This window comes from Aulonocara stuartgranti, assembly GCF_965226115.1.
Source record: "Aulonocara stuartgranti genome assembly, chromosome: 22".
Taxonomy (NCBI): Eukaryota; Metazoa; Chordata; class Actinopteri; order Cichliformes; family Cichlidae; genus Aulonocara; species Aulonocara stuartgranti.
The window spans coordinates 22770946-22796713 of NC_138957.1; the positions used below are offsets into that span (position 1 = coordinate 22770946).

At 40.2% G+C, this 25768-nt stretch overlaps 1 protein-coding gene across 16 annotated transcripts in view; it reads right to left on the reverse strand.

Annotated features, from left to right (window-relative positions):
* The window catches only part of ptk2aa (protein tyrosine kinase 2aa), a 65920-nt gene that overhangs the window by 31445 nt on the left and 8707 nt on the right, over positions 1 to 25768 (reverse strand). For 8 of the 16 annotated variants that reach the window (XM_082520965.1, XM_082520964.1, XM_082520963.1 and 5 more), the window contains exons 3-9: positions 14427 to 14453; positions 6996 to 7240; positions 5960 to 6129; positions 4348 to 4435; positions 4038 to 4117; positions 3628 to 3690; positions 800 to 854 (exon numbers count right to left, since the gene is read on the reverse strand). In XM_082520965.1, coding sequence (XP_082377091.1) covers positions 800 to 854; positions 3628 to 3690; positions 4038 to 4117; positions 4348 to 4435; positions 5960 to 6129; positions 6996 to 7240; positions 14427 to 14453 — 728 coding nt within the window. Of the gene's footprint in view, positions 1 to 799; positions 855 to 3627; positions 3691 to 4037; positions 4118 to 4347; positions 4436 to 5959; positions 6130 to 6995; positions 7241 to 9504; positions 10446 to 14426; positions 14454 to 22505; positions 22725 to 25768 lie in introns of those variants that run through there. The other 8 variants (XM_082520954.1, XM_082520953.1, XM_082520958.1 and 5 more) reach the window with 5 other exon arrangements.

Sequence of the window (25768 nt, forward strand, 5' to 3'; positions counted from 1 at the left end):
GCAAGTGTAAACCTAGCAGAAATTATTCTTTGTGGTTAAAAACAACGTTCATCACATTACTTCATAATTTATGAAGGTTTTTCTAATGTTTCTCTATTTTCTTAGATTGCTTCACATTTAATCTGCTGGACCTCACAATGTCTGATAACATCAAATAACTCATTAGAAAAATCTAAGATGAAGCTACTAGAAATCTGCTAATAAAACTACACACCGATACTCCAATACCAGCGGAAATACACAATATTTCACATCCAGACTTGCAGTGTAACGAATATCCACACCAAACACACTGGGTTTGTGCAGAAAATTTGTCCTCAAAAAAAAAAAAAATACGTGTCAAAAATGGGAATGACATTAAGGTCCTGATGTTTCTAAACAAGAAAATTTTGGGTTCATCCAATTCTCACAAGAAGGAACCTGCAGGGAGATTTAGATCCAGGAGTTGAAGCTGTATCACGACCATTTCATACATATTTGGGACCACGTGTGAGGAGGCAGAGAAATATAATTTCACAGACCTAACTGCCCTGGAGCAGTGTATAGCTGGGTGTCTGACGTATATCAGTGTATATTCAGTACCATTGCACGTTTTGAGCCACTTTTTGCCAGATGCAGCGGTCTGATTGGTCAGATCTGTTTATTTGGATCTGAAAAATCGAGTTTGGTTCGGAAAAATAATTCTGAAAAATATTTGCACAAATTTGTGACCTTCGGTGTGTAAAGCCCCCAAGTTTGCAAGATCAATAGTTTGACCTTGTTTTTGAACTCAAGCTCTCCACACGGACATGAAACCCACCTTAACTGAATCCAGCAGGTCTTTTGGGAAAAACCGCCTCAAACCAACGTCTTTCCTGAAAAAAGAAAGACAGGAGGAAAACATCAGAATGTTTATGGTGGTGTAATTACAAAGAAGAATGTTAATTGGCAAGCACTTCTGTCTTTATCTGATCTCAGATGCGTGTTTCATCCTCTCCTGGGGTATTGCCAAAAGCAGACACAGACAGATACAGTTAAATGGGCAGGCAAGAGAAGACAAGAAACCGAAAGCGATGACTAAGTGCTGACAACAGCACACTACTCATCTTTTCCTTTAAAGATGGGGTTGGAGAAAACCGATGAAGGCAGAAAGGGAGAGAGAGTTGCAGGAAGAAGTGCACAGAGGGTGACCACAGAGACAAAGAAAGATGAGCAGAGCTTTAACAGGAAGTTGGCTAATGACTCATACCCCTCAGGAGAAAAGACAAGTGAAGAGAGTGGGAGAAAGGCTGGAAGCTTGCATCCCCCTTTTCCTATTCCTGTTTCCCCAATAAAGGTCAAATGTCAAACTAGAATTAAAATAAAAAAGTCTGAAACAGGAATTAAAAATATAAAAATGTAGTTTTCAGAAATTCTCCCAGATTGTTAAACTTTCTTTTAGAAAATGACCATGAAAGAAACTCCTCTCTAAAACGGTTCTCTCAAAATCAAAGGCATGTCATCACAGGAGCAACGAGAAATACACACAGACAGAAATTATATAATCAAGCTGACCTCAGAGAACGAGCCCTGACAAAGGCCCACTGATTAAACAGCACTGCTCGGGCTCCACAAAGATGACAGCCAACTGCAACCAGCTGACCGTTTACATGAACATTACTGTATGTTCTGTGGCTCCAATGAGAGAAAACGCTTACAGTGCAGACCTACTCGATTTTTCACATTTGTGTAATGTGTTAGAGCAATCTCAAAAGTAATATCGAGTTAAAGCACCTCTGGCTACAATGACTGCATGAGGCTTTGATGGATAATGACTTCCAACTTTTCTTCCCTCCCCAGAGAGCCAAACTGACTTAGATTAAATAAGCAGAAGGCCACATATTTGATGACTAAAAATAAAAACAACATAAAAGAAAACTCCATGTAAAAACGACACCAGCCCACCTAGATTAGCCTACATCTTGTGTCGCAGTTGTCTCATATGGCCACACACAGAGGCCACCAATCAAATACACTAATTTGAAATTGAATCAAACCGCACTGAAGGCCCACATCTGTCATTTCCCCTAAATTTCCTGAGCATAAGGCAGCCTCTTGTTTATTTTGGGGGATTATTTTGCTTCCCTAGCAGACCATGCTAAGAGGGTTTGGGTGCCATTTCAGTCCCTGGGGCCGGATTCTGCCATTGTGTGATCTAGGACGGCCCTCGGTGGTCCAAACATCTTTCATTTGGGAATGATGACGACTTTCATGCTCTTGGGCATTCTTATGTTTTTCACCAGATCTTCACCAATTTTATCTCCACATCCTTCCTTGGTTTTCTGACATCGGACACCAACTGTTAGAACCTAAAGACAGATGTGTGCCTTTTCCAACTACATCCAATGCATTCAAATTACACATGTGGATTTGAATCAAGATGTAGAAGAATTTCAAAGACCACTGATAGATGTAAGATCTCTCAGATCTCAACTGTATATGTAAGAAAAAAAAAATCAACATAGAGACCTTTTACAGGTCAAGCCATAGAATACTCGGCACCATTTATAGGGAAAATGTGTACAAAAGGAAACACATAAAGGGTAAAGTTTCCAAAAATATGTGAATTTCTGATTGGGCATAAATGGTGTCAAATAAGAAATCTCTTCAAAGAAACCTGATAATTATACTTGTTATAATGTTTCTAATGGAAGATGAAAAAGAAGCAGCAGAGGTGAAAAACTCTAATTAAAAGATGAACAGAAGTCTCTGCCTTTTCTGCCAGCAATCCAAAACGGTGGCCAACATGGATCAACTACAGCCAACAGCGCCATACATTACCCAAAGCGCATTATACATTTTTGGCGCTTAATGCTCATAAAGGGCCCAGCAGGCTCTGATGGCCAACTGTCAGCTTCCTGTATCAAAGCCCTAGTAGCTCTTTCCATCTCGCTCTCTTGTTGGTTTAAAATATGCATGAGACAACATCTTTTTCCAATCAACTGAGAGAGGCAGCGAGGGAACGATGGAGACAAAACAAAGAGAGGAAGAGCACAGAAGGAAAACCAGATAAAAATAGGGGAAGTGAACATGGTGCAGAGAGACAGAGAATGAGAAGAAGAGACAAAGAAAAGACAGAAAACATTCCTCTGGATTAATTGGAGAGCTCGTTAGGCTGACGGGCAGAAAGAAAGAAAGACATGAGTGAAAGAGGACAGCTCATTAGAGTCACACCAAGTTAGAGGCAAGCCTCATTTAGAGTTCACTTTGTAAATTCTTCAACCATCTTTCAGAGAATCCACAGTGGGACAACGCATTGAGATAACATGAGTGAAAAACATAGAACGGTTTCCTCTTTAATACCCGTAAATGTAACAACAAGGACTGCAAATATACTCAGCTTCAATTTGCAGTTGCTCACATCCCCGCTTCCTAAAATCTATTCAATTTCTTTTGCACTAATCCAGGTTTCTAGTCAAGTCAAGAGAAACTTCCTCTGCCAAAAAGTGATACACTGTGCTACTTTTTCTGATCTGTAGCTCTGAAAGCGGTGTTTCAAAACACGTTTCCAGGAAGAGAAATGATGAGATTAGGATGGACTGATGCACCAGAGAGGTTGGGAGCCGAACTGTGCTCCTGGAACTCTTTGCTTATGAAGATAATACTTACTCCAGTAGTTCATAGTTAGATTTCTTGTCCAGGGCATTTCCTCTCATCTCTTTAAAAAACCTCCTAGAAATGAATCCAGTGGGAGAGAGAAAGAGAGAAAGAGTGAGGTCTTTTTTTTTCATTTTCTTTTTCAATAAAATGCAAAAACTGCTGTTGCTTTGCACAATGAATAATAAACTGACTAATGTTGGCAAGAATTATCAGTGTAGCTGACGGGCAGACAGACTGTGCATTCTGCAATGGTGAAGAAAACAACTCAAACTGTACTTTAAATTGTTCGTCCAGCAACAACAAAGGAAACAGAGCGCTTAATACTTGGACTGAACCTTTTATTCTTTGATATTGAAAGAAAAAACAGCAATCTGCATGCCAAGAAATGGAAACAAAAGCAGTGGAGTACATTGTGTTACCTAATTTCGAGACAGCCCAGTTTGAGAGCTACATCTTGTTCCACTTGATCTCCGTTTTCTGTCATGTAGTCGTTCTTCACCTGAAACATGCAAATACGCAAAGGTGTTTATTAAGACATTTACTTCTCAACAAATGGAGGGTCATCTCGCTCACACACACATACAGGCAATCCTGCTGACCTAGATTATCCAAAGAAAAACACACTTCTAGTAGTTCCATATGCATTAGTGCTAGCTGCTGGCAGGGAATGAAATATGTTTGTGTGTCTGGGTGTCTCTTGTGTGCTTGTGCATCTGTTTGTGTTTGTACCTGGTGGTAGAAGTAGTTGAGAGTAGGTTTGTCTTCTGTAAACTGCTGCACAAAGCCCTTTGGTAGATATCGGATTCTTAACTCATACCTACGGAGGAGAGAAAGAAGACAGAGACGTCACTACGTTACACTAATGTAAGGATTATTTGTGATGTGAATATAAAGATGTGCGGGTGAACAGAAGGAGGAGAATCAGCAAGGGACGGAGGGAGATTACAAAAGCGCAAGATGCAAGAATGCAAATGAGAGGAGTGCTTGTAAAAATCAGTGTAGCAGAAACAGACAGAGAGATAGTTGTTGACTTAGTCACACAAAGCAGGCATCTGTTTCTGTCTCCCTCTTTATGTCCACCGAGCAAAAGGTCTCCACCTCACAATAGAATCAGCACTAAGACTGCCACAATAAAGGTAATGTATACCAGAGCATTAACATCCAAACTACTCAGCCTTTACAGCCACACAGCACCGTGCGCACAAGGGCTCTCATCACAATTCGACAGATGGGTCACGCAATTTTTCATGATGCCAGTTGCAATAAATCACTTCTGCTTCGAAATACAATACGGCAGACTGCTGAAGCTAGCCGTTTTTGAAACTACTGACTTTACAAGGCCAAATAACTCATGTCTAACCCAAGCAGGAAACTGTTTATAAAACATAACCTACAAGTTCAACATCCTCCAGGAAGGGGCTTGTTTAAGAGACGCAAGCATCTAAAACTCATCTACCTCATGAGGTCCTGGTTATAAACTTTATAAACTTTAAATTAGATTACCTTATGTTTAGTTTAAGTTTTGTTGCACATAAACAGGGACAATTGACACAACAAGTCAAACACATGATGGCAAACAATATGTCAAAACACGTTAGAAGCCTGTTTAGACATAACTTTGTATTAACATATTTATTCATAAACTATCGAAAATATTTTCACCGTCCTGAAGACAGTCCCACAAATCCTTCATCCATTTCTGCTGTGTAGCCATGTCAAGGAGAAATAGTCTACCCAGAGATACCCAGTCCTCCCTGGTCCCAGCTTCCTGCTCTACATCTTTCCAGAGGCAAGTGTTCCCAAGCCAGCCAACAGAACATCCAGTATCCAGTGCATCCTGGTTCTAATCCAGGCTTTCCTCTGAGTAGGACATTAACAAAACACCTCATATAGATGGCAGCCTTCTCTACCAACTCTACTCTGAGTCCAGTGCTGACTGAGCACCTCACCCATTCTTCAAGGGAGAGGCCAGATAGATATTTGTGCTGCTTGTGTCTTCATTTTATTGTCTTACTCACTACCCAGACCTCATGGTCATAGGTTAGGGTAGGAATATAGACTGACTGGTGAGGTGAAAATGACACTTTCACACTGAGCATCTGCATCACTTTCAAAGATGCAATAATCTGTCTCAGGCTCCTGCTCTACTTTCCCCTCACTTGTGAGTAAGACCCTGGGATGCTAAAAGTCCTCCACCTGAGTTTATCCCCCAGTAATTAAAAAAAATGTGACCCATCCAAAATAGGAGGATCCTGTCTGGTCCCTTATAACAGCAGTCTAGCTTGCAATTTGATGTAGTGGCTCTTATCACAACATTACAAATACAGGCTTCATCTTGCACCTCCACTCTTCATTTGGCCGTGCTTGTTCATATTTCTCTCTGACATGGGATACGCCCAAATCTGGGTGGAGCCAGTGCACTTGGTCTTTGGATTGACCGTTACTGAGCCGCAGGCCAAAACATGAAGTCCAGCGCACTTTGTTGATGTCTAAAATCTTCTGGATGATCCCCTGCAGACAAAGAGGAAAAAAGAGAAATAAAATGACTGATGACTGTGCAAATAATACTTCATATCTATGAAGGTAAAATATGCATAATTACTTTCTAATGTATCTGTGCTGTCCCTGGGTGCCGAAAACACCTGTATAAGTTTGATATGTTTTAAATAAAACAAAACTTTTTGTTGTGTCTTTTTGGTAAAAAAAAAAAAAAAAAAAAGCTTTACTTTATTAACTCAGCCAATGTTTCCCTGACATTTTGGATGAGACCATCGATTTTTTAGTTTATGTCTGCGTGAGTTTGTGTCGGAGACTTCAAGAGATTTAACGTGACGTTCCCACCCAAACAACTTGACAGACATCAAACACACGCGCACAATAATGCTCACAGAGGCATGTGTGCTCACATGTAAAACGCTGGGGGGTCTGACCTAGATACTGAAGTAGAGAGGGATGAAAGGAGAGCAGAGGAGATCGGCAGTGACGTATGACCACTAAAATCTGAGCAGAGCTAGGTAGTTTCTACGTCACAGCGGTGGATCTAAAAGCATCCTGCTAAGTAAACCTACACTAGCACGCGCACACATAAATGGTGCCCTGAGGTGACATGCATTAGCAAGCAAAATATTGTCAGTGCGTTTGGGCCCGTTTTAACAGTGCTGACAGCTAGGACGTTGAGATGAGGACAAATGGCACAAAAAAAAAAGTAATTTAAAAGTACTCCTGAGTGACAACTGTCACATTTTGACCTGAGAGAGTTATGAGCACTGAGTATTATTACTGTGAAGGCTACTTCTTACTCTAAATAAATATTGTGTGTCTCAGTTAATGGTAAAGTGTCCCTAATATTGTGACACTATACAAAAAAAGCATCTTACCCTGACATCGGTTGCATCACCGTATCTTATATTGGAAGACCAGCAGCTATTTTCTGTGTTGCTCTCAAAGTGATGGCAGACTTTCAGAACCCTGTCCACGGAGCCGGCCATGGTTCGGTCCGATCCCCCCGCACTCAGTCGAGACTTGGCCCCTTCGAGGAGGGTGTGATTCAGGTTGGGGTCCAGGTAGGCTGACGCCATGGTTTTCCCTGCAGACACTGCCGCTGCTAGGTGTCTGTCATATTCTGAGAGACAGAGGAGAGAAAAACGGACTTTAATTAAATAAGGAGTAATCTAATTATTAAACTTAACAAATCCTGTGATAGTTGAATATTTTAAAATATCTTTACAATCAATTCCCATTAAAAAAAACAAAAACAAAGTTTTTTTTCTGTAACAGAATAATGATAATTCTCTGGGTCTAACATTTAGTCTAGTTTCATACGTCCAACCAAGGGCACTTGCATGACAGTAGATTTGTGTGGAGTAATTAGCCTAATATGTACAAGAACACAAATGTGTGTGAGCCTGATTTTAAGTAGACTAATCAAACCACTTTGTTAAGCACAGCGGTTCAACTGCTTATTAATTCAAATTTCTAATCAGCCAGTCACTTGCAGCAACCCCATGAACTTAGGCATGTAGACATGGTCAAAGCAAGCCGCTGAAGTTCAAAATGAGCCTCAGAATGAGGAAGAAAGATTATTTAAGTGACTTTGAACCTGACAAGGTTGCTGGTCCTGGACAGGCTGCTTCAAATATCTCTGAAACTCCTGATTTGCTGACTTTCCCACACAAGAAACAGAGAAAAAGAGACAATATCCAGTGAGCAGCAGTTCTCTAGGCTCCTTCAAAAATGCCTTGTTGATTTCAGAGGTCAGAAGAGAATGGTCAGACTCCTACAAGGTGGATGAACCACATGTTGAAGCCTGAAGCAGATGAGCTACAGCGACACACCTGGTGCCACCCTGCTGTATAAGAACAGGAAACTGAGGATCTAATTCACACAGTATCACCAAAATTGTACGAGAAGATTTTTTTTAAAGCATTTCCTGTTCTGATGAGTCCTGATTTCAACTGCTGAGTCAGAATTTGCCTTAAACACGAAAGCATGGATCCATACTGCCTTGTATCAATGTTTGGGTCTGGTGATGGTGTCATGGTGTGAGGGATTGTTTCAAAGTACCGGTTAGACAACACATGTCCATCCCTTTATGACCACAGTGCCCCCACCTTCTGATGGCTACTTCCAGCAGGTTAAAACACCACCCCACAAAGCTCAAATAAGCTCAAACAGTGAGTTCACTGCACTCAAACGGCCTCCACAGTCACCAGATCTAAATCCAAAAGAGCACCTTTGGGATGTGGTGGAACAAGAGCCAATAAATGTGAAGCAACTGTGAAGCAACAATTTTAAAACACATTTGAATTTGTGCCACGAAGAATTTAAGCTGTTTTGAAGGGGGTCAAACCAAGTAACCCAGTAATAGTAAGGTCTACCTGTACTCACTCCAGTCAGTTCAAGATAACAATACTAACTTCAGAACTAGTCAAGACACATAGACTTTAACTTTTAATTTAATCCACTTTGAGTGAAAGCAGAACTACAAATAACTATTTTATCAATAAAATGTAACAGTGTCAAAAATTTGCACACATAACCAAGTGACAGTGATGTGTAATTTTTAATTTGTATAGTCAATGGAGTCACTACCGTTTCACTGCTACATTAGTTGCATGTTTGTTCTCACACACCCCTTAGACCGTTGCGTTGTTCCAAACTGTGTGCTGCAAGTATCTATTCTTCATGTGTTGTTTTTCACTGAGATACAATACAATGAACAATAAGATACCAGAGAGAGAAATAAAGAGAGAGGTGCAGTCAAGGTCAAGGCTCATTATGTAAGCACCCGTGCCTATAACACAGAGAAGACAATGGATCGCAGGACACCATTTTTCCTGAATAAAAAGTTCGGACATAGACGCACTTCCTGGAATTTCATTGCAACTCCATCTGGAAATGCCTGAGAAGAACTAATTTCTCTACATAAGAGCGTGTGTGTGCGCACGCTGTTGTCAACATGGAAGCGAGAAAAGACAGCAAGATCTCTTTCATGCTCCATTTTTCTACTTCCCTTTCTTCCTGTGTGTCTCCTCTCCCCATCCATTAAAAGGGAAAATGGATATGTGCTAGCAGGTAATTACACCTGAGAGAGCGTGCACACACAGGCACGCGCGCACACTCGCACTGAGATAGCTCAAAACAGAGAGACTGGAAAGAGTTGAGTGATAGATTACAGTAAGAAAATGTGATCCCAACTTAATCTGCCAGTCCCAAATGATGATGACTTCCACATCAACAAATTAAAACTCTCTTAAGATCTCTCTCTTTCTCACACACTCACACACACACACACACCTTTGGCTGTACACTAGTGCAGTTCCCATGGAGTCAGATGTCACACCGTGAGCGTGAGGAGTCTATGCAGAAAGAAGATTTCATTCATACCTCTCTCCCAACACATGGGGAAGGGGCTACAGCCACTTGTCGCCATGGAAACGCATGTCTCTCCCTCCCTGTGCCTGTCCGCGTCGAGGACAGACAGGCAACCTGCAGCTTCACAACCACGCATCACATGCAGTGAAGTTCTCGTCCGCAGGAGTTAAACAAACACACTAAGCTCCTGACACAGCTGCAAGAAAACCCTCTCATAATCCAAACACTAATTTACACAAGCACGGTGTCTCCGACGAAGAAAAAACAAAACGTCTCTCATTACAAAGTTTGCTTCTCCTTGGCAAAAGCTGCAGTAATAGAGAGGTAAAAGAAGCAATCCTGAAAAATGAATACTTTGTAGTTTGCTGACAATTTGTCTGCAGTTTGAAAATCCAAGAGAAAAACAAAATCAGGGAAAGTTTCTTCTTGTTTATGCGTCTTCTCTTAATCTTTTCCTGTTATCCAAAAGCTCCACAACACAAAAAAAACCTCTCCAGAGACAGAAAGTTACTTTCATCCACAAACTTCACTCCTCCTTTTTTTTCCTGTCCACTCCTCAGCGGCCCCTCTCTGATGACAACACACTGTTTGCTTTTTGCCCGATTTCTGCCCCATGCCTGCACTCCATAGTTACACAGTTGCCTTGGAAGTGTCAGGAGGCTTTCGAATTTGGCTTATTTCATTCAGCGAAGTTCCCCGAGTTGTTGAGAGGGAGCAAAAAGTTTAAAGCCAAAAATCCAACTGAATAGTGCGCATCCAGAGGACCTTCAGTTAGCTAGTGGTCAGACACCAAGAGGCAATTACTGTGCTCAGTCAGAAAAAAAAAAAGATCTTCTCTTGGAAACAAAAGTAAGAGAAAAAAGTTGACCAAGAAAAAACAAAGCCAAGAGAGAGAGAAAGAGAGAGAAATGCAGCAATTGTTTTAAGGTGAATGAGAAGTAAAAGAGGACAGAGCAACGCAACAGAAAGAAAGTTGAGTGGGGAATGAGAGTGCTCCAGAGAGGGCTGCTGGAGGGGTAGGAGGAGCCAGAAACTATTAATATGCTAATCCTGTCCCCTCTATGCAATAAACCCTCCCACTTTAGCTCAAGCTGACCTCAGAACAGTTCTCATCTTGAACTAATATTAACACTGCTCAAAAGAGCAGTCCCTTAGAACAACTCTGAAAGTCCTCCTTGCAAGCATAATGCATGTGTTACTGAAGAGAGGAGATAAATATTACTTAAATTCAATAAAAAAGAAAACTATATCTTTATTAACAGAATTTAAAGTCCTTTTCATACTGTCGTTTCATAATGGCATACATGACCTCACTCATGCAGGGTCTTGCAAGCTCAATCAACCACAACACCACCCTGAACTCTATTTCTTATAAACCACTGTTACAGCCAAACAACAAAAAACACAAATATGTTATTTATTTTATAAAGAGAAAAAAAAAAACCTTCTTCCACCACCGACACTGTTCCCAGTTTGTAAACTAGCAGCTGAACCCAATATGGCAAAGCAACCCACTTCAATCACAAGGTTTTCAGAAGATCACACTCCACACTGCACAAAAAGCCCCTCAGCCAGAAAACACACAGAGCTCCCCTGCCAACTATCCCTAATAAAGTGTCCCCATACCCAGCTCTATCAGGCTGCTTGTTAAGTACTGCTTTGAATTTCTATGTTCAGCCAAGCGGCAACCTTGGCTGAAAAACTAAGTCAGCGTCGAGGTGCCAAAAACAGTCACTTGAGGCTGGCTCTAAAAGCGATTCGGACCCCGCAGATCTCCCTCCGTAAAGCCAAACTACATGAGAACAAAAAATGTTTATAACCAGGTATAAAACACCATTTTGGTCTGGTCTTCACCTTAAGTAATTCAAGTCGCTGAACTGGACCTCTCAACTGGTTTTGGAGCATTTGTAATTAAATGATCCACTAAATACAATGGCCTGATGTGAGTTACAGCACATTCAAAAAGTTTTGGTGAGTGAAATTCAAGCATTTCATTAGTCTCTAGGTAAATAGCACTAATTACCAGGTATCCATGTTTGTACTGCATCTCTATACCTTAGGGATACAGCTGGTTAACAAAGGCTGTGCTCAACTAAACGTGGTCACTTATGTGGCACTAAGCCAGTGCCCAAAATATTACTTTGGCTTTGAAAATATTTGTATTAAATGAGCAATGAATTAAAAGGAGCAATCTCACAGATTATGCTGCATGAATATTGTGTTACAGAACAGCCAGCAAGTTGGAAAACATACCCAGCTGGCAAAGTCTGGGTGAATGTACTAACACTGGAGAAAATGTTTAGCTGCACGAAAACATCCAAATTATGGGCTTTTTTAAAATGTTTAATTATGTGTGAACACATCTCACCTGAAGAACAAAAACAGGCCTGAATACTAAAAACACACAAGTGTTCACAAAATCTTAAATTAGCTTAAAACTTAAGATTTCGCCACCAAGTCCTAAAGCTGCTTAACTGAGCAGCCATTTGGGTGTGCATGTGTGTGTGCACGTGTGAGTTTCCTATAATTTGCGGCCCATCTCAGGCATAGGCCATTGTTATGAAAATGGGAAAGGGGGTTAGAGTGTGGATGTGGGTGTGTGGACTATTGAAAGCCTTTTGTCAGGGGGCCGGATGTTGCCATGAATGGGAAGAGCTTTTTGGGCCTGAGCCAAAGTCTCTGTTCATATTGTGCTGTGCGCTTATGAACATGTTTTTTAAGCACAGGAGGGAAGCACAGCACCCACTACCTACTTAATGTAAATAACATTTGAAAGCAGCAGGTAAACCTCAGATCTGCACTATCCACTTTGATGTGGTGATGTTTTATTAGCGAACAATCAGCGTGTTTGTGTCGATGCCTTGAAGGTGAAGAGCTTTGAATTTCAAACATGTTAGATTTTTACCTCATGAATTAAACACAAATTATTTTCTGCTTGCAATTTCCACACAATCTTTTACTTGGTCACAGCTCATTAACTCGTTTAAGCTCCCCCTGTTCATCTGTAGAGCAGTTATTAGGCAGTACTACAGACGTCTGTCTGTCAAACACAAAATAAAGTGACTTAATGATTAGACTAATTAGATGATTGCACCGAAATTAGAGCATGAATAAAATGTCCAAAAATTATACTTTGGAAATATGTTAAAATAAAACACAAGACACTGGTGTCATTCTAAAAACATGCGGTCCAACCAACTCTTCTTCCTTTTCATTTTTCTTACTTCCTCACACCTGGCCATGAGCATTGTTAAGCTATGCTCCAGAGGGAAGCTCTGAACATGTTACAAAAACGTCGGTGCTTTGAGAAATAAAAAGTAACATCATCTGATAAATTAATTTGTCTAGATGATAAGTGGAGGGGATTAAAGCCAGACAAAGAGCTAATTGTGTAGCTTGTGGACACGCAGCACTAATCTGCAGTAAGTCCTAAGGTAGGCCCGAACAATTAATTTGATTTTTAATCTTGTTTGTGATTTTGGCCTCCCAGAATTAAAGGAACATAATCGACAAAAGCAAACCAAGGAAAAGCAAATAAAGCGCTCCCTAAATCTTTGCCTGACGACATGCCTGCATCTGCCAATCGCAGCTGTTCCCTGCACAGTGCAGCTTTTATTTTTCTGGAATAACAAATAGCAGACTGTCGAAATTAAACAAATATCTAGCACTGCAGAAGGTGAAGAGTTTGTCCGTGGAAGCGGATTATTGCCTTTAGATTTAGCACAAGTCATGTTAACTAGGATCAAATCACGTGCAAAGAGCGCCGTAGAGCCTACACCATAAAGCATGACACCTTAACTTGTTCAACAAAATCAAAACACAGCACTAGCTCCAGTACACCAAATGGATGAAGGCCAAGAAAAACATGAAGTGGGTACCAACATGAATCTTCCAATGTCAACTCAGATATTCATAAAAATCTGTACAGCGCAGCAGTGCATCCATCCAGCTCACAAAGACGCACCGAAATCATGAACACAGATGCATCTGCACAAAGATGTCTCTAACAAACACGCTGAGCAATTGAGACTTCAGGAAAACGTAAACATAGGAGATGTACTTAGATCCAGTAAATAAATACTTTATTAGAAACTTGTAAGACGTTTCGATTATCAAAAATATAAAAACAGGAGCAGAGCGTTGTTGATTTCATTTTGTTTTTTAAATTATTTATCTTTTTCTTTCTACACGATACATTACATTTAGGTGAATAAGGAGGACTAATTTTATGTTGACAGTGGAATGAAAATGTTTTAGTCGCTATAAATCAACAAAAACTCATAAACTCATAAATAATTGGGGTACTAATACTGAGCAAAATGATCTTGATAATCATTTTGGCCACAGTCGTGCAGCCCGACCCTCGGGTTGTTGTTTCAAGTTTTCTGTCTGCAGTGTGAATATTCTAATTTGACACACAGCCTCTCACTCTCTTCCTCACTCCTGCTCACTAACGAGGCCAACATGTCGACACAAACGCACAGATAAATAGTCCCCCTCTGTTTTCTGTCTGCTTTAATTGTCTTACACAATCACAAACATGACTCAAATAAGCACTTGCTACTAGTTCAGCTGTTCATTAGCAGAAGCACAGAGTCTGACGATGTATATTTGTGCACTTCCTTCAAGGATGCCTATAATAGGATGCCATGTTTCTGTTTTCTGAATAAATAACTGTGTAGACCACAAATAGGATAATACAAATAATATATGATGATATAATATATATCTTATGGTCATGTCATACAATAATACATTGCTACATTCCCACTGCCATTACCTTTTGGGAATAAAATAATACAGATAACACATGTGAAATGTTATCTTTGAGTAAATAATAATAAAAACCGAGAGGCAACTTAAAAGCAATATTTTAGGTTAAATTGATGTTATCCAATTGCTATTTCTATGGCAACTGTGGGTCAGCTACTTACCTGTGTAGTAGGCAATCCTGGAAATATCTGAAAGACAAATGGAGAAATAACAGAGTTAGCCAGTTTGTTAAATTATATGAGATTTGGACAAAGAAAAGATCAAGTCTGTTCAAAACTTAAACAGAACTTTATTGAGTTAATTCCCACAGCAGGTGTCCGCAACTCGATTACTTACAGGCTGTGAATTGCAGAGCGGACGTATTGCTCCACAATGTGTCAAGTTAAGTAGATTAGAAATCAATCAGTCCCCTGTTTTGTAGCACACACACACACTTACTTTTCACTGAGACATTGACAGATTGTTTTTACCAATCGATACCCCCTTTGTGACAAGATTTACCCTCGCTCCTTATAGGCTGAAGCTTCATTGTTTAAGCATGTGAAAGACCTAAAGTGGGGAAACGCCACAGAGCGGGGTTATTGTTCACCGAGATCGGGCAGCTGTGAAACCAGGATGTTACAGGGCGTGATTGAACCTTTTTTGCTTTTGATTGGAGGCTCCAATAAAACATACAATGGTGCTGAAGGCTGCAGAGTTTAGCTGCTTCTATTTAGCTTCTTCTCTGAAACTGCCAGTTTCCCATAACCCCTCTCACATAGACATTTATGTGTACATTCAGAAAACCATAATACTAGCTTCTAAGAGCTAAAGCTCAGACTAATGTTTTGTTTTGTTTTAATTGTGCAGGAGGAAATTTAAGTCCTGGCTGGATTCAGACTGTGGTTAGGAGGAGACACAGTTGGTCAGACTAATCAAGCAAAACAAAGCTTCTCAGGTAAATGTTTTTTTGGAGGGTTTTATTTTTAAAACTTGGCAAGCATAATAAAGCCACCTTATTTTTCATGCATTACAACAAACAAGGTATGTGACTTGACAACACATTTAGCAATGGTCAATGGTAAATCCTGCCGAGCAGGCTAAAAGCAAAAGTATCGGTGCCACTCTTATTACTGTACTCTATAGGTCCCCACACACCCACAGGAAGTCTAGGAGAAGCCTTTTGGGAACATGACACCGAGTCACAGCAATGATAGGGCTGCATGTAGTGGAGGGCAAAAGGATAAGTGCCTAAGTGCTTTGGAAACCCTGATCTACAGAAAAATACTGGGTAAACACGCACCCACAGACCGACTGCAGGGGCTGTCAACATAGATGATGTAAGTAACGGCTGAAAGAAAATCTACACAAAGAAAGAAATGGCATCAAGGTGATTCGTGGTGGGTGTGCTATTGAAATGCTGTGTAACATGAAACCCTCACAGTACTGTTTATGAATGCGTGCATCTATAGTGGTGATGGTAATAAACAGATTCACATACCTCACCGGTGACCAACTGCAATATGACTCGAATTGCAAAATTGTCAGCATATACCTTCACCAGAGGCAACATTAATCATCAGTTTTCCATTATTAATATTTGCAATAAACTGAGGTCTGTATGTGATTCTATAGCACTGCACAACAAAACAAACATGACGTTATCATGGGAAGATCCAGACATATCAAATTGCACCATGACATATTAGATAACATCGTGGCAGTGCTTTCACTGATAATGTAATTCTAGGAAACCTCATTCCTCTCCAATTTAATTAAGTTTCATTTATATAGCGCCAAATCAGAACAGCAGTTGCCTCAAGGCGCTTTATATTGTAAGGTGAAGACCCTACAATACTATGTCCTCTTGACCCAATCAGCGGGGAAGCCAGAACAGAGCCCACTTTAAGCTGCAGGCACGTATATTTCTTCTAATCACCTCATCTGCAAAGTATCACCCTTTGAAAATCAAAGACAACCATTATTATATCACACCATGATAAATGGGTTAACTTAATCCTGGGTATCTAATACAGACCAGAGTAAACTGATATAGACCAGTTTATGACGGTAGACTCTGTTTTATAGTCCCTATAATGACCTCTAGATAGACCTGAAACCTATAAGCACCATCTGTCCCCTGGATGCTATCAGCGCTCCACGGCGTCTCCATTTGCTTCTCAATGTCTCTCTGTTAAGAGCGCAGGGAAGGTTAAGTGCTATGTAGTCTGAGATCCACAACAATGCTGGCATTGCTGCAGTCTGCATTTGACTCCATAGGAGACAGTGGTCTTTTCAGGGCTTAGAAACAAGATGAGACAGCACCTGAAATGCTGGAACAAAAAATTGTAATCGTGAGACTCCCTTTTCATCTGTCGTGCTTTTTTGGCTTAGAAAGAGGAGGCTTTTTTGTAATCCATGGCATACAATTTAATACAGTTTAAAGAATTTAAATCACACCCAAATAACAACACAACTGTCTTCTCCCGCACATTGCCGCACATTGGCAGACTGATGTGCATGCTCCTTGCCAGTTGGTATTACACTAGAAGCCCAAAAACCCAAACATGAAATGTGCAGTCAAAAACTACCAGCTCACACCTTTACAGACGGGCATTTCCAAGCACAGACACACAAGCACCATCTCCATGTCTTCAAACAGCGGATAATTGCATGTTAATCACAGGTTTTTAAGGAGCTGCAATTAGACTGAACAATCATGAGAGAGTCTGCTGTGCAATGTCTGTCTGACTACTGGTCTCAGATCAGTGGTTAAAGTTAAAATTCATAGTTTAAGAGGTCAGAGAGTGAGAGAGGAGGGTTTTGCTTTTGTTTCTTTGCTTAAGCATTAGACAAACGGCTTAAAAAAAGGAAACTGTAACCAGCTTCTGGTCAAAAGCCATTTACTGTCATGTTTATGAAATAGCATTTAGCATAAAATATTGAGATTTACCATTACTGTTAAAGCTACAGCAGGTCTGCTGTGTTTCGTTGTGTGGGTGTGTGGTGCTGCCCTCTCTCCCTCCCGTTTCAGGTACCACCTCTATTTCTGTGGAGGCAGCGTTTTGTGCACAGCTGACTCCACTCAGCAATGAGCCTCAAGAGTAAATGTGAGGGACGAAGAGGAGGAGGCCACAATGTCTTTCTTGAAGCAGTGTTTGGGCTGTGTGATTATTGATGTTTACCACTCTGGTTGAAGGAGTGTGTGCTTTGTGTTCCTTTTTTTATTTTATTGTTTTTTTTATTTGGATTGACTAGTTAACTTACCCTCTCTCTCAGATCTCAAGCTTTTTTTGTTCCTTTTATTGGTAACAGCAGCTTAGCAGCTTCTCTAAGCTAAGCTATTAATAAAAACCTACAGTCTTCCTGTATTTTATTTCCTGTTTTTATTTGAGGCCATTCAATTTAAAAGTTTGACCAAATCAAGGTATCACTCATCCAGCTGGACTCACACTGTGCTATCTTGTAGTATAACGCAATCCAACATGGAAGTGCTAACCAGAAATATCTGGGCTTTTACTTTGAAGGGTTTAGCATTTCTCCCTCAGCGGGCGCTCTTAAGCACTGTAGAAAACTAACAGCACCAGTGTCTTGGAGTTAAACTCCATCCATAGAGGAAGAAATTCGCTTACTGCACATCACTGTCACTGATGGCTAGTTGCCTTGGTAATCCTCTAGTCTACTTATTAGCCAATCACTGTTATCCTGCACTGTAACTGGAAGTCGCCTCAATCAATCACATTGAAGTTAAAAAAATATCATCTCACTTCACATCATCAGCAGTTCTTTTCACCTAATGATGACATTTTGACCTCTCAGGTATATTTAACATTAAAATTTGTATTGTTACATATGCCTATTGAGCTTATAGTGAGATGATGTTTGAATATGTACAATAAAATCTGACATATATCATTACTGAGCTAATGAATGGATTCAAGGAAAGTTACACCAAATTTCATTGTGATTTATGTGAATTTAAGAATGTGTTTACGCTCTTATGCTAAAACTTTATTAGATTATTCAAATTCACGTTTATTTCTTGAATACAACTGTGTTAAGAACTGTTCTGCATTGTTTTTACACAAAAGCAGGATGAATAAAAAGCAGCTAGGCCTTTTGCTTATCACCACTGAACTGGACAGTCACCACAATATCTTCCGTTTGTCACATCTTGACCTGACAGCTGTTATCTTATTTGCTTAAGCCATAGATTTTCCCCTAGAGCACTTTTATTTTCCTAACATCCCCTGAACTTTTGGGAGAATGTAACAATCATAACTATAATTTTCTTTCTTAATTCTTGTGCTGACAAGCTCTCAGTGTACGTGCAAATTTGTGTGAAAACATGCGTCTGTAGGTCTAGAAAGCACAGCGGAATAAGGAAAGTCTCCTTAAACTCCAAAGAGTGGGGGCAGTACCCATATGGAAAAGAAATAGTAAAAACTTATATGTGATTACTCATGAAAGTGGCCACTTTCTCATTACTTTCATACATTGTTTTAGTAAGTATCCAAAACATACAAGTTTCATTATATAATTTTTCAAGGGATCTTATATCTGTTTTCACTCTTATATGCTTTTCATACAAGTTTCACACAAGAAAGATACAAACTTTATAAGATTTATATATATCTTTTCCATATGGGTAGGGAGGTGCAGTTTAAACACCGTCACCTAACAACGAGGAGGTTTTTGATTCAGACCTGCTGGCTGGTTTGATCCTTTATGTGTGGAGGTGGCATGTGCTCCCTGTGCCTACGTGAGTATTCTTGTGTGCTCCGATTTCCTCCCACAGTCCACAGTCATGCATGTTAAGTTAATTAGTGACTCTAAATTGGCTCGCTCAATGTTAGCTGGAATAGGCTCCAGACCCCAGTGACCCTAGATGGAAAAGCAGATAAAATAAAACATGCAGAGATGGATAAAAAGGTTGAAGAGACAATCCTGCAGGACTCACAGAAGAGCAAAAAAAAAAAACACTCCTGCAGAAATTAAGTGTACTAAACCTGAGGAGAACAGCCAGCTGTTCTGCCTCATTGCTTGGTGCCTAATGGTTAACCTTCAAGCTGTGCTGGCAGGTGTCTCAGACGCAGTGTGTGTATATATGTTGTGTGTGTGAGTGTGTATGCTTGAAACTCTCCGGACAATGGGGTGTTACTGGAGCATGCAGTCTTACGATGCAACAACAACGCCTGAGGCACCAATCACACCTGCCACTCAGACACACATATACAAATGCACAGCAACACATAAACACACACATTTTTTTTTTTTTTTTTAAACACCGCTTTTGGCCTTTAAAATGCCTCGTGGTAGGATCTAAGCACAGTTTTGGCTCTGATGAAGAGCTACGGTGTGTTTTACATAATGGAGACATCTTTATATGCGCTAGACACCCAGTCGATGTCTTTCATGACTCAATTTAGTTACAGTTCTAGTTGAAATACATGAATAAATATATAGACATGAAGAATATCAGTAAAAGGTTTCTGTGTTCTATCAGAAACACACATATTTTCTTATTATCATTATTCACATTTAGATAAACATCAGACAATTATTCAAAGTCAAATCCATTGCACACGCACACACACACACGCGCGCTCAGATGAGGCAAACTCAAGATAAGCCCCACACGCATGAAACATAATAAGGCCACGTTAACGCATCACTGCTTGCACTCATTTATCTGCAAAAGCGCACACATTCACTCGAGTGTGTATCGTTCAGGTGCACTGATAAAGCTAACTGGCTTACTGGAGCGGCATGTTAAATGTATCACGCTCAGAGCAGATACGCTATGCGTAATTCAAATCAACAGATTTAGGGCGTGTGAACTGGTGAGATAGCGCTTCAAAATAATCTTTAAATGACGCCAGGGTTGTATGTGTTATTTAATAAACATCCAAACAAATGTGACAAAAATACCCAGTTTATAGTGCAGTCCCAGCTGTGGGTGAAACATATCTACACTTGCTTACCCAGAGACAAACATGTTTCTGAATAAGGCGAAAATCACACTTTCCATTAAATATTGAATGTGCCTTTTATCTTGTCTGGGAGGAAGGCTGAAAATGAATTCTCATTTCTGATTGGCCACTGAGTTCAAGCGCTTTAGTGGCTCTACTTAATGATCGTTAGATGGTACAATTTGTACCAGACCGCGCACCAGCGTCCTAACATGTATAATTAACTACATATCCATTATTAACACAGTTTTCAATCCAACATTTCACCTTTTTGATTGAAGTTTTTCGTTATCCAAAGGATGCCAGATTAGACGACATGGGTCAAACCAGGGGTGCTCAATACGTCGATCGCGATCGACCAGTCGATCGCAAAGGTAGTATTGGTAGATCGCATGGCATTAAAAAAATAGATGCCAGCCTATCATCCATCCCGTCACTTGATTGATACAGGGAAGCCAGTCAGATGACATCAGATTTTTTCTGACGCTTAGGTCGCTGCGCATGCGCAAACAGCGGCGCGAAGTGTAGTAAAACTGACAAGCTAGTCAGCGAGTTAACTCCAATTTTTAGCTCTCGGTTTTTTCTCTTAAACCTGGCCATCAGCAGCTACTGTCCGGACTATGCATCCCTGGCTGATTCAATTCAGTGCAAGTCATCAGAGTAAACTCAGGTAATGACAAAAAATTTACATAGTTAATTGTGTTGTGAAATATTGGATATTGCGGTTATGCATGTATATACATTGTAGATATAAAGAATCCTCAATATATTTATAAATAAGTATATGTTTTGGATTTTTGTAGTGGGTAGATCATTTTGACTTGGTCATTTTATAAGTAGCTCACATGCGGAAAAAGTGTGAGCACCCCTGGGTCAAACTGTTGTTTCTGGATGTACTCTACAAATTAAACACAACTAATTTGTGACTCTACCGGAAATCAGAGGTAATTGATCGCCAGCTCAGCTTCTTTAATGTTAACGCAGATAAAGGAGCAGCACCTTGCTTGCATTCATTTTTCATGAACGTGTGAAGGAGGAAAGTTGTTAAGAGATACCTCTTTAGAAGAATTTCCATCCACTATAAGCACAGATCGACATGTTTAATACACACTAAAATATAGATGATCTAACCCAGAAACAAAACGCTGCAGGGGACTTGTTAGTTCATGCCAACATGTGCACACAGAATACACAAACAGGGAGAGAACACTTACACAAATACACACCAACACCTACACGAAGCCACGTGGCCTGCAGTGGGAACTATGTTGGGATGCACACGTGTATTCAAACACAAACACGTACTGCCTTCCTCCCACACACACACACACACACACACACACACACACACACACACACACACACACACACACACACACACACACACACACTTGAAGTTGAAGCCTCCTACATACAAAAAACCACACACTTAGGTGGATAAGAGAGAAGATTATTTAATGAATAGGGTTTCAAATAGGACTGCACAAAGATAGCAATTATCATCAATCTTCCATTTAGTGCTCAAAAATAATGCCTTGAAATATTTTGTTTTGTTCAAATCTGTGTGTGTGTGTGTGTGTGTGTGTGTGTGTGTCTGAAACCCAACAAATGCTCATGATTTTTGTTGAACAATTTGAGCAATTAATCTGATTAATTGAACTAATTGCCTCAGCTCGACTGTAAATAAGTAAGCATGTGTATTCACAGGTGTTCTGCCCTCTTCCTCCTGCTCATCGTCATTTAGTAGTGCACTAGTACTTATATAACACTTTTCAAACCAGTTTCCATGCCACATTCACACAGCACTTTATTCTGAACACTGTGTATATCTATTACAAACACACCAGCGTATGCACTGGGGAGCATGTCTACATGCAGACCAGGGGACCAGGGATTGGACCACTAACCTTCACATTAGTAGAACCTGCTCCAGACCTAAAACCAAAACCAATATGAACCACTAAAGCGTTCTTTACAGCCCCTCCTCTGCTCGTCTTTATCATCATATTTATTATAACCAGCAGAAAACCGCACTTACCAGCAATAATTTTTAGTTTATAATAGTTATTCAAAGTAATGACAGCAAGAAGCCAAAAGAACTAAACCACTCTGACACTGTGTGTTTGAATGCGATAGTGACCACACACATACACAAATCCACAACTACTTCAACTTTTTAGGCAGTCAATGCCTAAAAAGTTCTTAGATATGGATAAACATACATGCATATAATGGTTTAACGCAGAAAGAAAAAAGAATTTGCATACAACAGCATGTTAAAAGCCTTACCATGGTATAGTCCTTCCATTTAATATCGAGAAGAGAAGAGAAGAGAAGAGAAGAGAAGAGAAGAGAAGAGAAGAGAAGAGAAGAGAAGAGAAGAGATCCAATCTTCCTCTAAAGGACAGCTAAATTGGGAAAAGCCCCAGCTTCTGTGGTCTTTGGGCTAGCGCTGTGCTAGCCAGCTGACTCTGTAATGATGGATAATGCCGACTTAAGCTCACAGCCTCCGCCTCCCCCCTCTACTACAAACCTCTACTACACTGACACACACAGATACACAGCAAGCAGCATGAGGAGTGGGACTCGAGTGGAGGGAAGAACCAAAGGAGGGAGGGAAAGCGGAGCAGTAGGCAGCCTATGGATGTGAAAGGGGGGAGGGAGAAGGAAGAGAGAAAAGAAGGAAGGAGGAGGAGACGTGGGTGTCTTTGTCCCCAGGAGAGTGAAGGAGGGGGAGAGAGGGAACCAGATGTACAGGAGATAGAGGCAAAACAAGTGAGGTGGGAAAGACATAAGAAATGATGTAATAACTGCAAGACGACATGAACAAAAAAAGGGAGTAAAATGAGAGAAAACCGTGCAGAAATATCAATAAGAACAAACTGAAAAAAGATAATTGCTAAAAGACACAGCTGAGAATGACATAAGAGAAATGAAAATGAATGTGTGTGCATTGCTTTCCCTTTGGCTATTCTGCCTGTCACACACATGCCCCCCCCTGTGGTGTTACTCAATTAGTCATAATGTAGTGTTTTCAACTCGACACCGTCCCGCAGAAATCATCCATCTTTGGAGCAGAAAAAAAAAGAGACACGGGGACTTGCAGTCAGTTGTTCCACCGACTTTACACACTTAATCCAATTATACTGTAATAAACTTCCACGCAGAGACATAGAGGAGTATGAAGCCACCTCCTCATCCAAATGGGCTTAAACCAACTGATTACTTCATAAATCAAACTGGCATAATAGCAAAGGAGAACAAACACTAATATGTTAAATGGGATATTAAAGTTTTGCGATTATAAGTTGAAAAGATGCGCTTATTTTTTTGGTAGTTCTTTGAGATTTTCTATCAGGTTATTTGTATCCTGACATCACTGATCCTACGTTGCCCTTACGCCCAAAAACATGGACAAGAGACATGCGGGATTGTGTTTAAACTTTGATATAGTACGCGTCTGCAAAAACCTGCGCTCACATATTTGTTGGCACTCGCAAACCCTCACAGATCTTGGCAAACGATAAAATTTTAATCATGTGGAGCAGAAAGTGTAATTGAGGCTTTAGGCTTTACAACTAATAATCATGGAAATCTGCCTTAATTTTAAGATTTTACGCATTTGCACTTGATTTCCTGCCAGATACGCAGCGTGATGAAGCACCCCAAAACATCTGAATCAATAATAAGAATGTCAAGTGCTATAATCAAACAGTCACGCTTGCAATAGTCTGCTGTCTCAGGTCATGCCATTTATTTCCAGACTCAAAGACAGATTGCTTGAAGTTAAACTACTCAGGGCTATAAAGGATGTCAAGCTTAGTAAGTTTGTGCAAGCATGAACATCAGAAGTGAAGCAGAAATCTGGTCCCTGGAACTTCTCTATATATGGCTGTTTTCCAAGTGCCATGAAATCAAAAGAGATTATCACTGATCCTTAATATTAAATCCACTATGTCACAGTATATTGTCACACTGGACACTCAGCAAAGTCTATGAACCGTGGCAGAGTCAAGCTCTCACACACGCACGCACACAAAATCAAGCAAACAGGCGGGCAGACAACACGAGAGTTGCTCAGGAGTAAAGCAGATTAATGGGCCACTGGATTAGTGGGCCAAGATGTCACACAAAGACACACACACAGCCCTGCTCTGACTCTCATTTAGAAGGTGGCTCTAAGCTCGGTCCTTACATCTTTCTGGCTTGCTCAGTGCAGGCATCCTTTCTTTGAGAGGAGGTGTGCTAACATCACCCTCTAGTGGCAATGCATTTTCAAATAACCTGTAATACAAACAGATACACGCCTCGACATTAAAACCACCTGACCGTGATAGGTGTCAAAGTAACAACCATAAAAATGTCAGGACCTGATATTTCCACCCAATATATTGGCCAAGGGATCGTCTTTTCTTTGCCGTGCTCTCTCTCACCAAGGCATCCAACATTTCCGCAGCCATCCACGTAAAAATAAAACACGGGTTCTAACAGGGTTCCACTGCCACTGTGGTTCCACTTTTCCAAAATAACAAACAACAACAAAGGAAGCTCAATCTTCAATAGAAAGATAAGCAACAGACAACAAAACGGCCTCTCACGGTTTGGATAAATGTTAGTGTGACTGATGTGTTACAGATTTTATCGTGCAGGCGTAACACATAACTGCAAGATACTAGAGTTTTAAAAAGCCCAGCGCGTTATCTTTCCAGTTATATAGTTTCAAACTATAATATGGAGGCTACTTGTTGTAGGCTGTTTTTACTCTAGTTCGGCTCATAACTAGCTAGCCTTTATGGTGTGGTCTACCTAAACTGCTGACACAACGCATTAATTTGTCCTGTGTGTAAAAGTTCAGGCAATTAAAATGTTTTCATTAAATCGCAAGTTGTTATTTGATGAAGTGAGTAGACTGTAGATGTTATCCAATACATAATGCTATTCAGCTAACTGTGGCAGTACTCACATGTTGGCATTTCAGGCTTCAACTTTCTCACCTCTCATGTATTTTATATTTTTATATTATGAATTATTTCGTTTACTGAATTTATGGGTTTGCATCATGTGTTTGGAACTATATTTTAGATTTGTTGCTTTGCTTGTAGTCCATGTGCTGAAATGTTACGAGAACTTTTTAAGATCCAATGCAACTGTCAGCCACTCGAAACATGTTTAATGCTTAAAATTATATATTCACACCAATTTAAATTTTTTAAAATGTAAAAAAATTTCAGTAGAATTATTTCTTTTGAAATCTATTAATTATAAATGACCAGTCATAGCCCACCTGCAGTACCTTAATGTCCCACTAGGGGCATGAAGCTCACAATTTGAGAACCACTACTCATGTTTTTTCCCTGCTTATTTTACCCTCTGGGTTTATAAGTGATGAAATGACCCCCTATTTAATGTCAACAGTCAAAACCCGTCAAATACATGTCTCACCTCCAAATTTTTCCATATGATGACATAAAAGGAGCAGCTTTAGTGGTCTAATAAAGCGTGTTTTGTAGCCATTAAATGTCTATGATGCTGGATTTTATTCAGCAAAATGA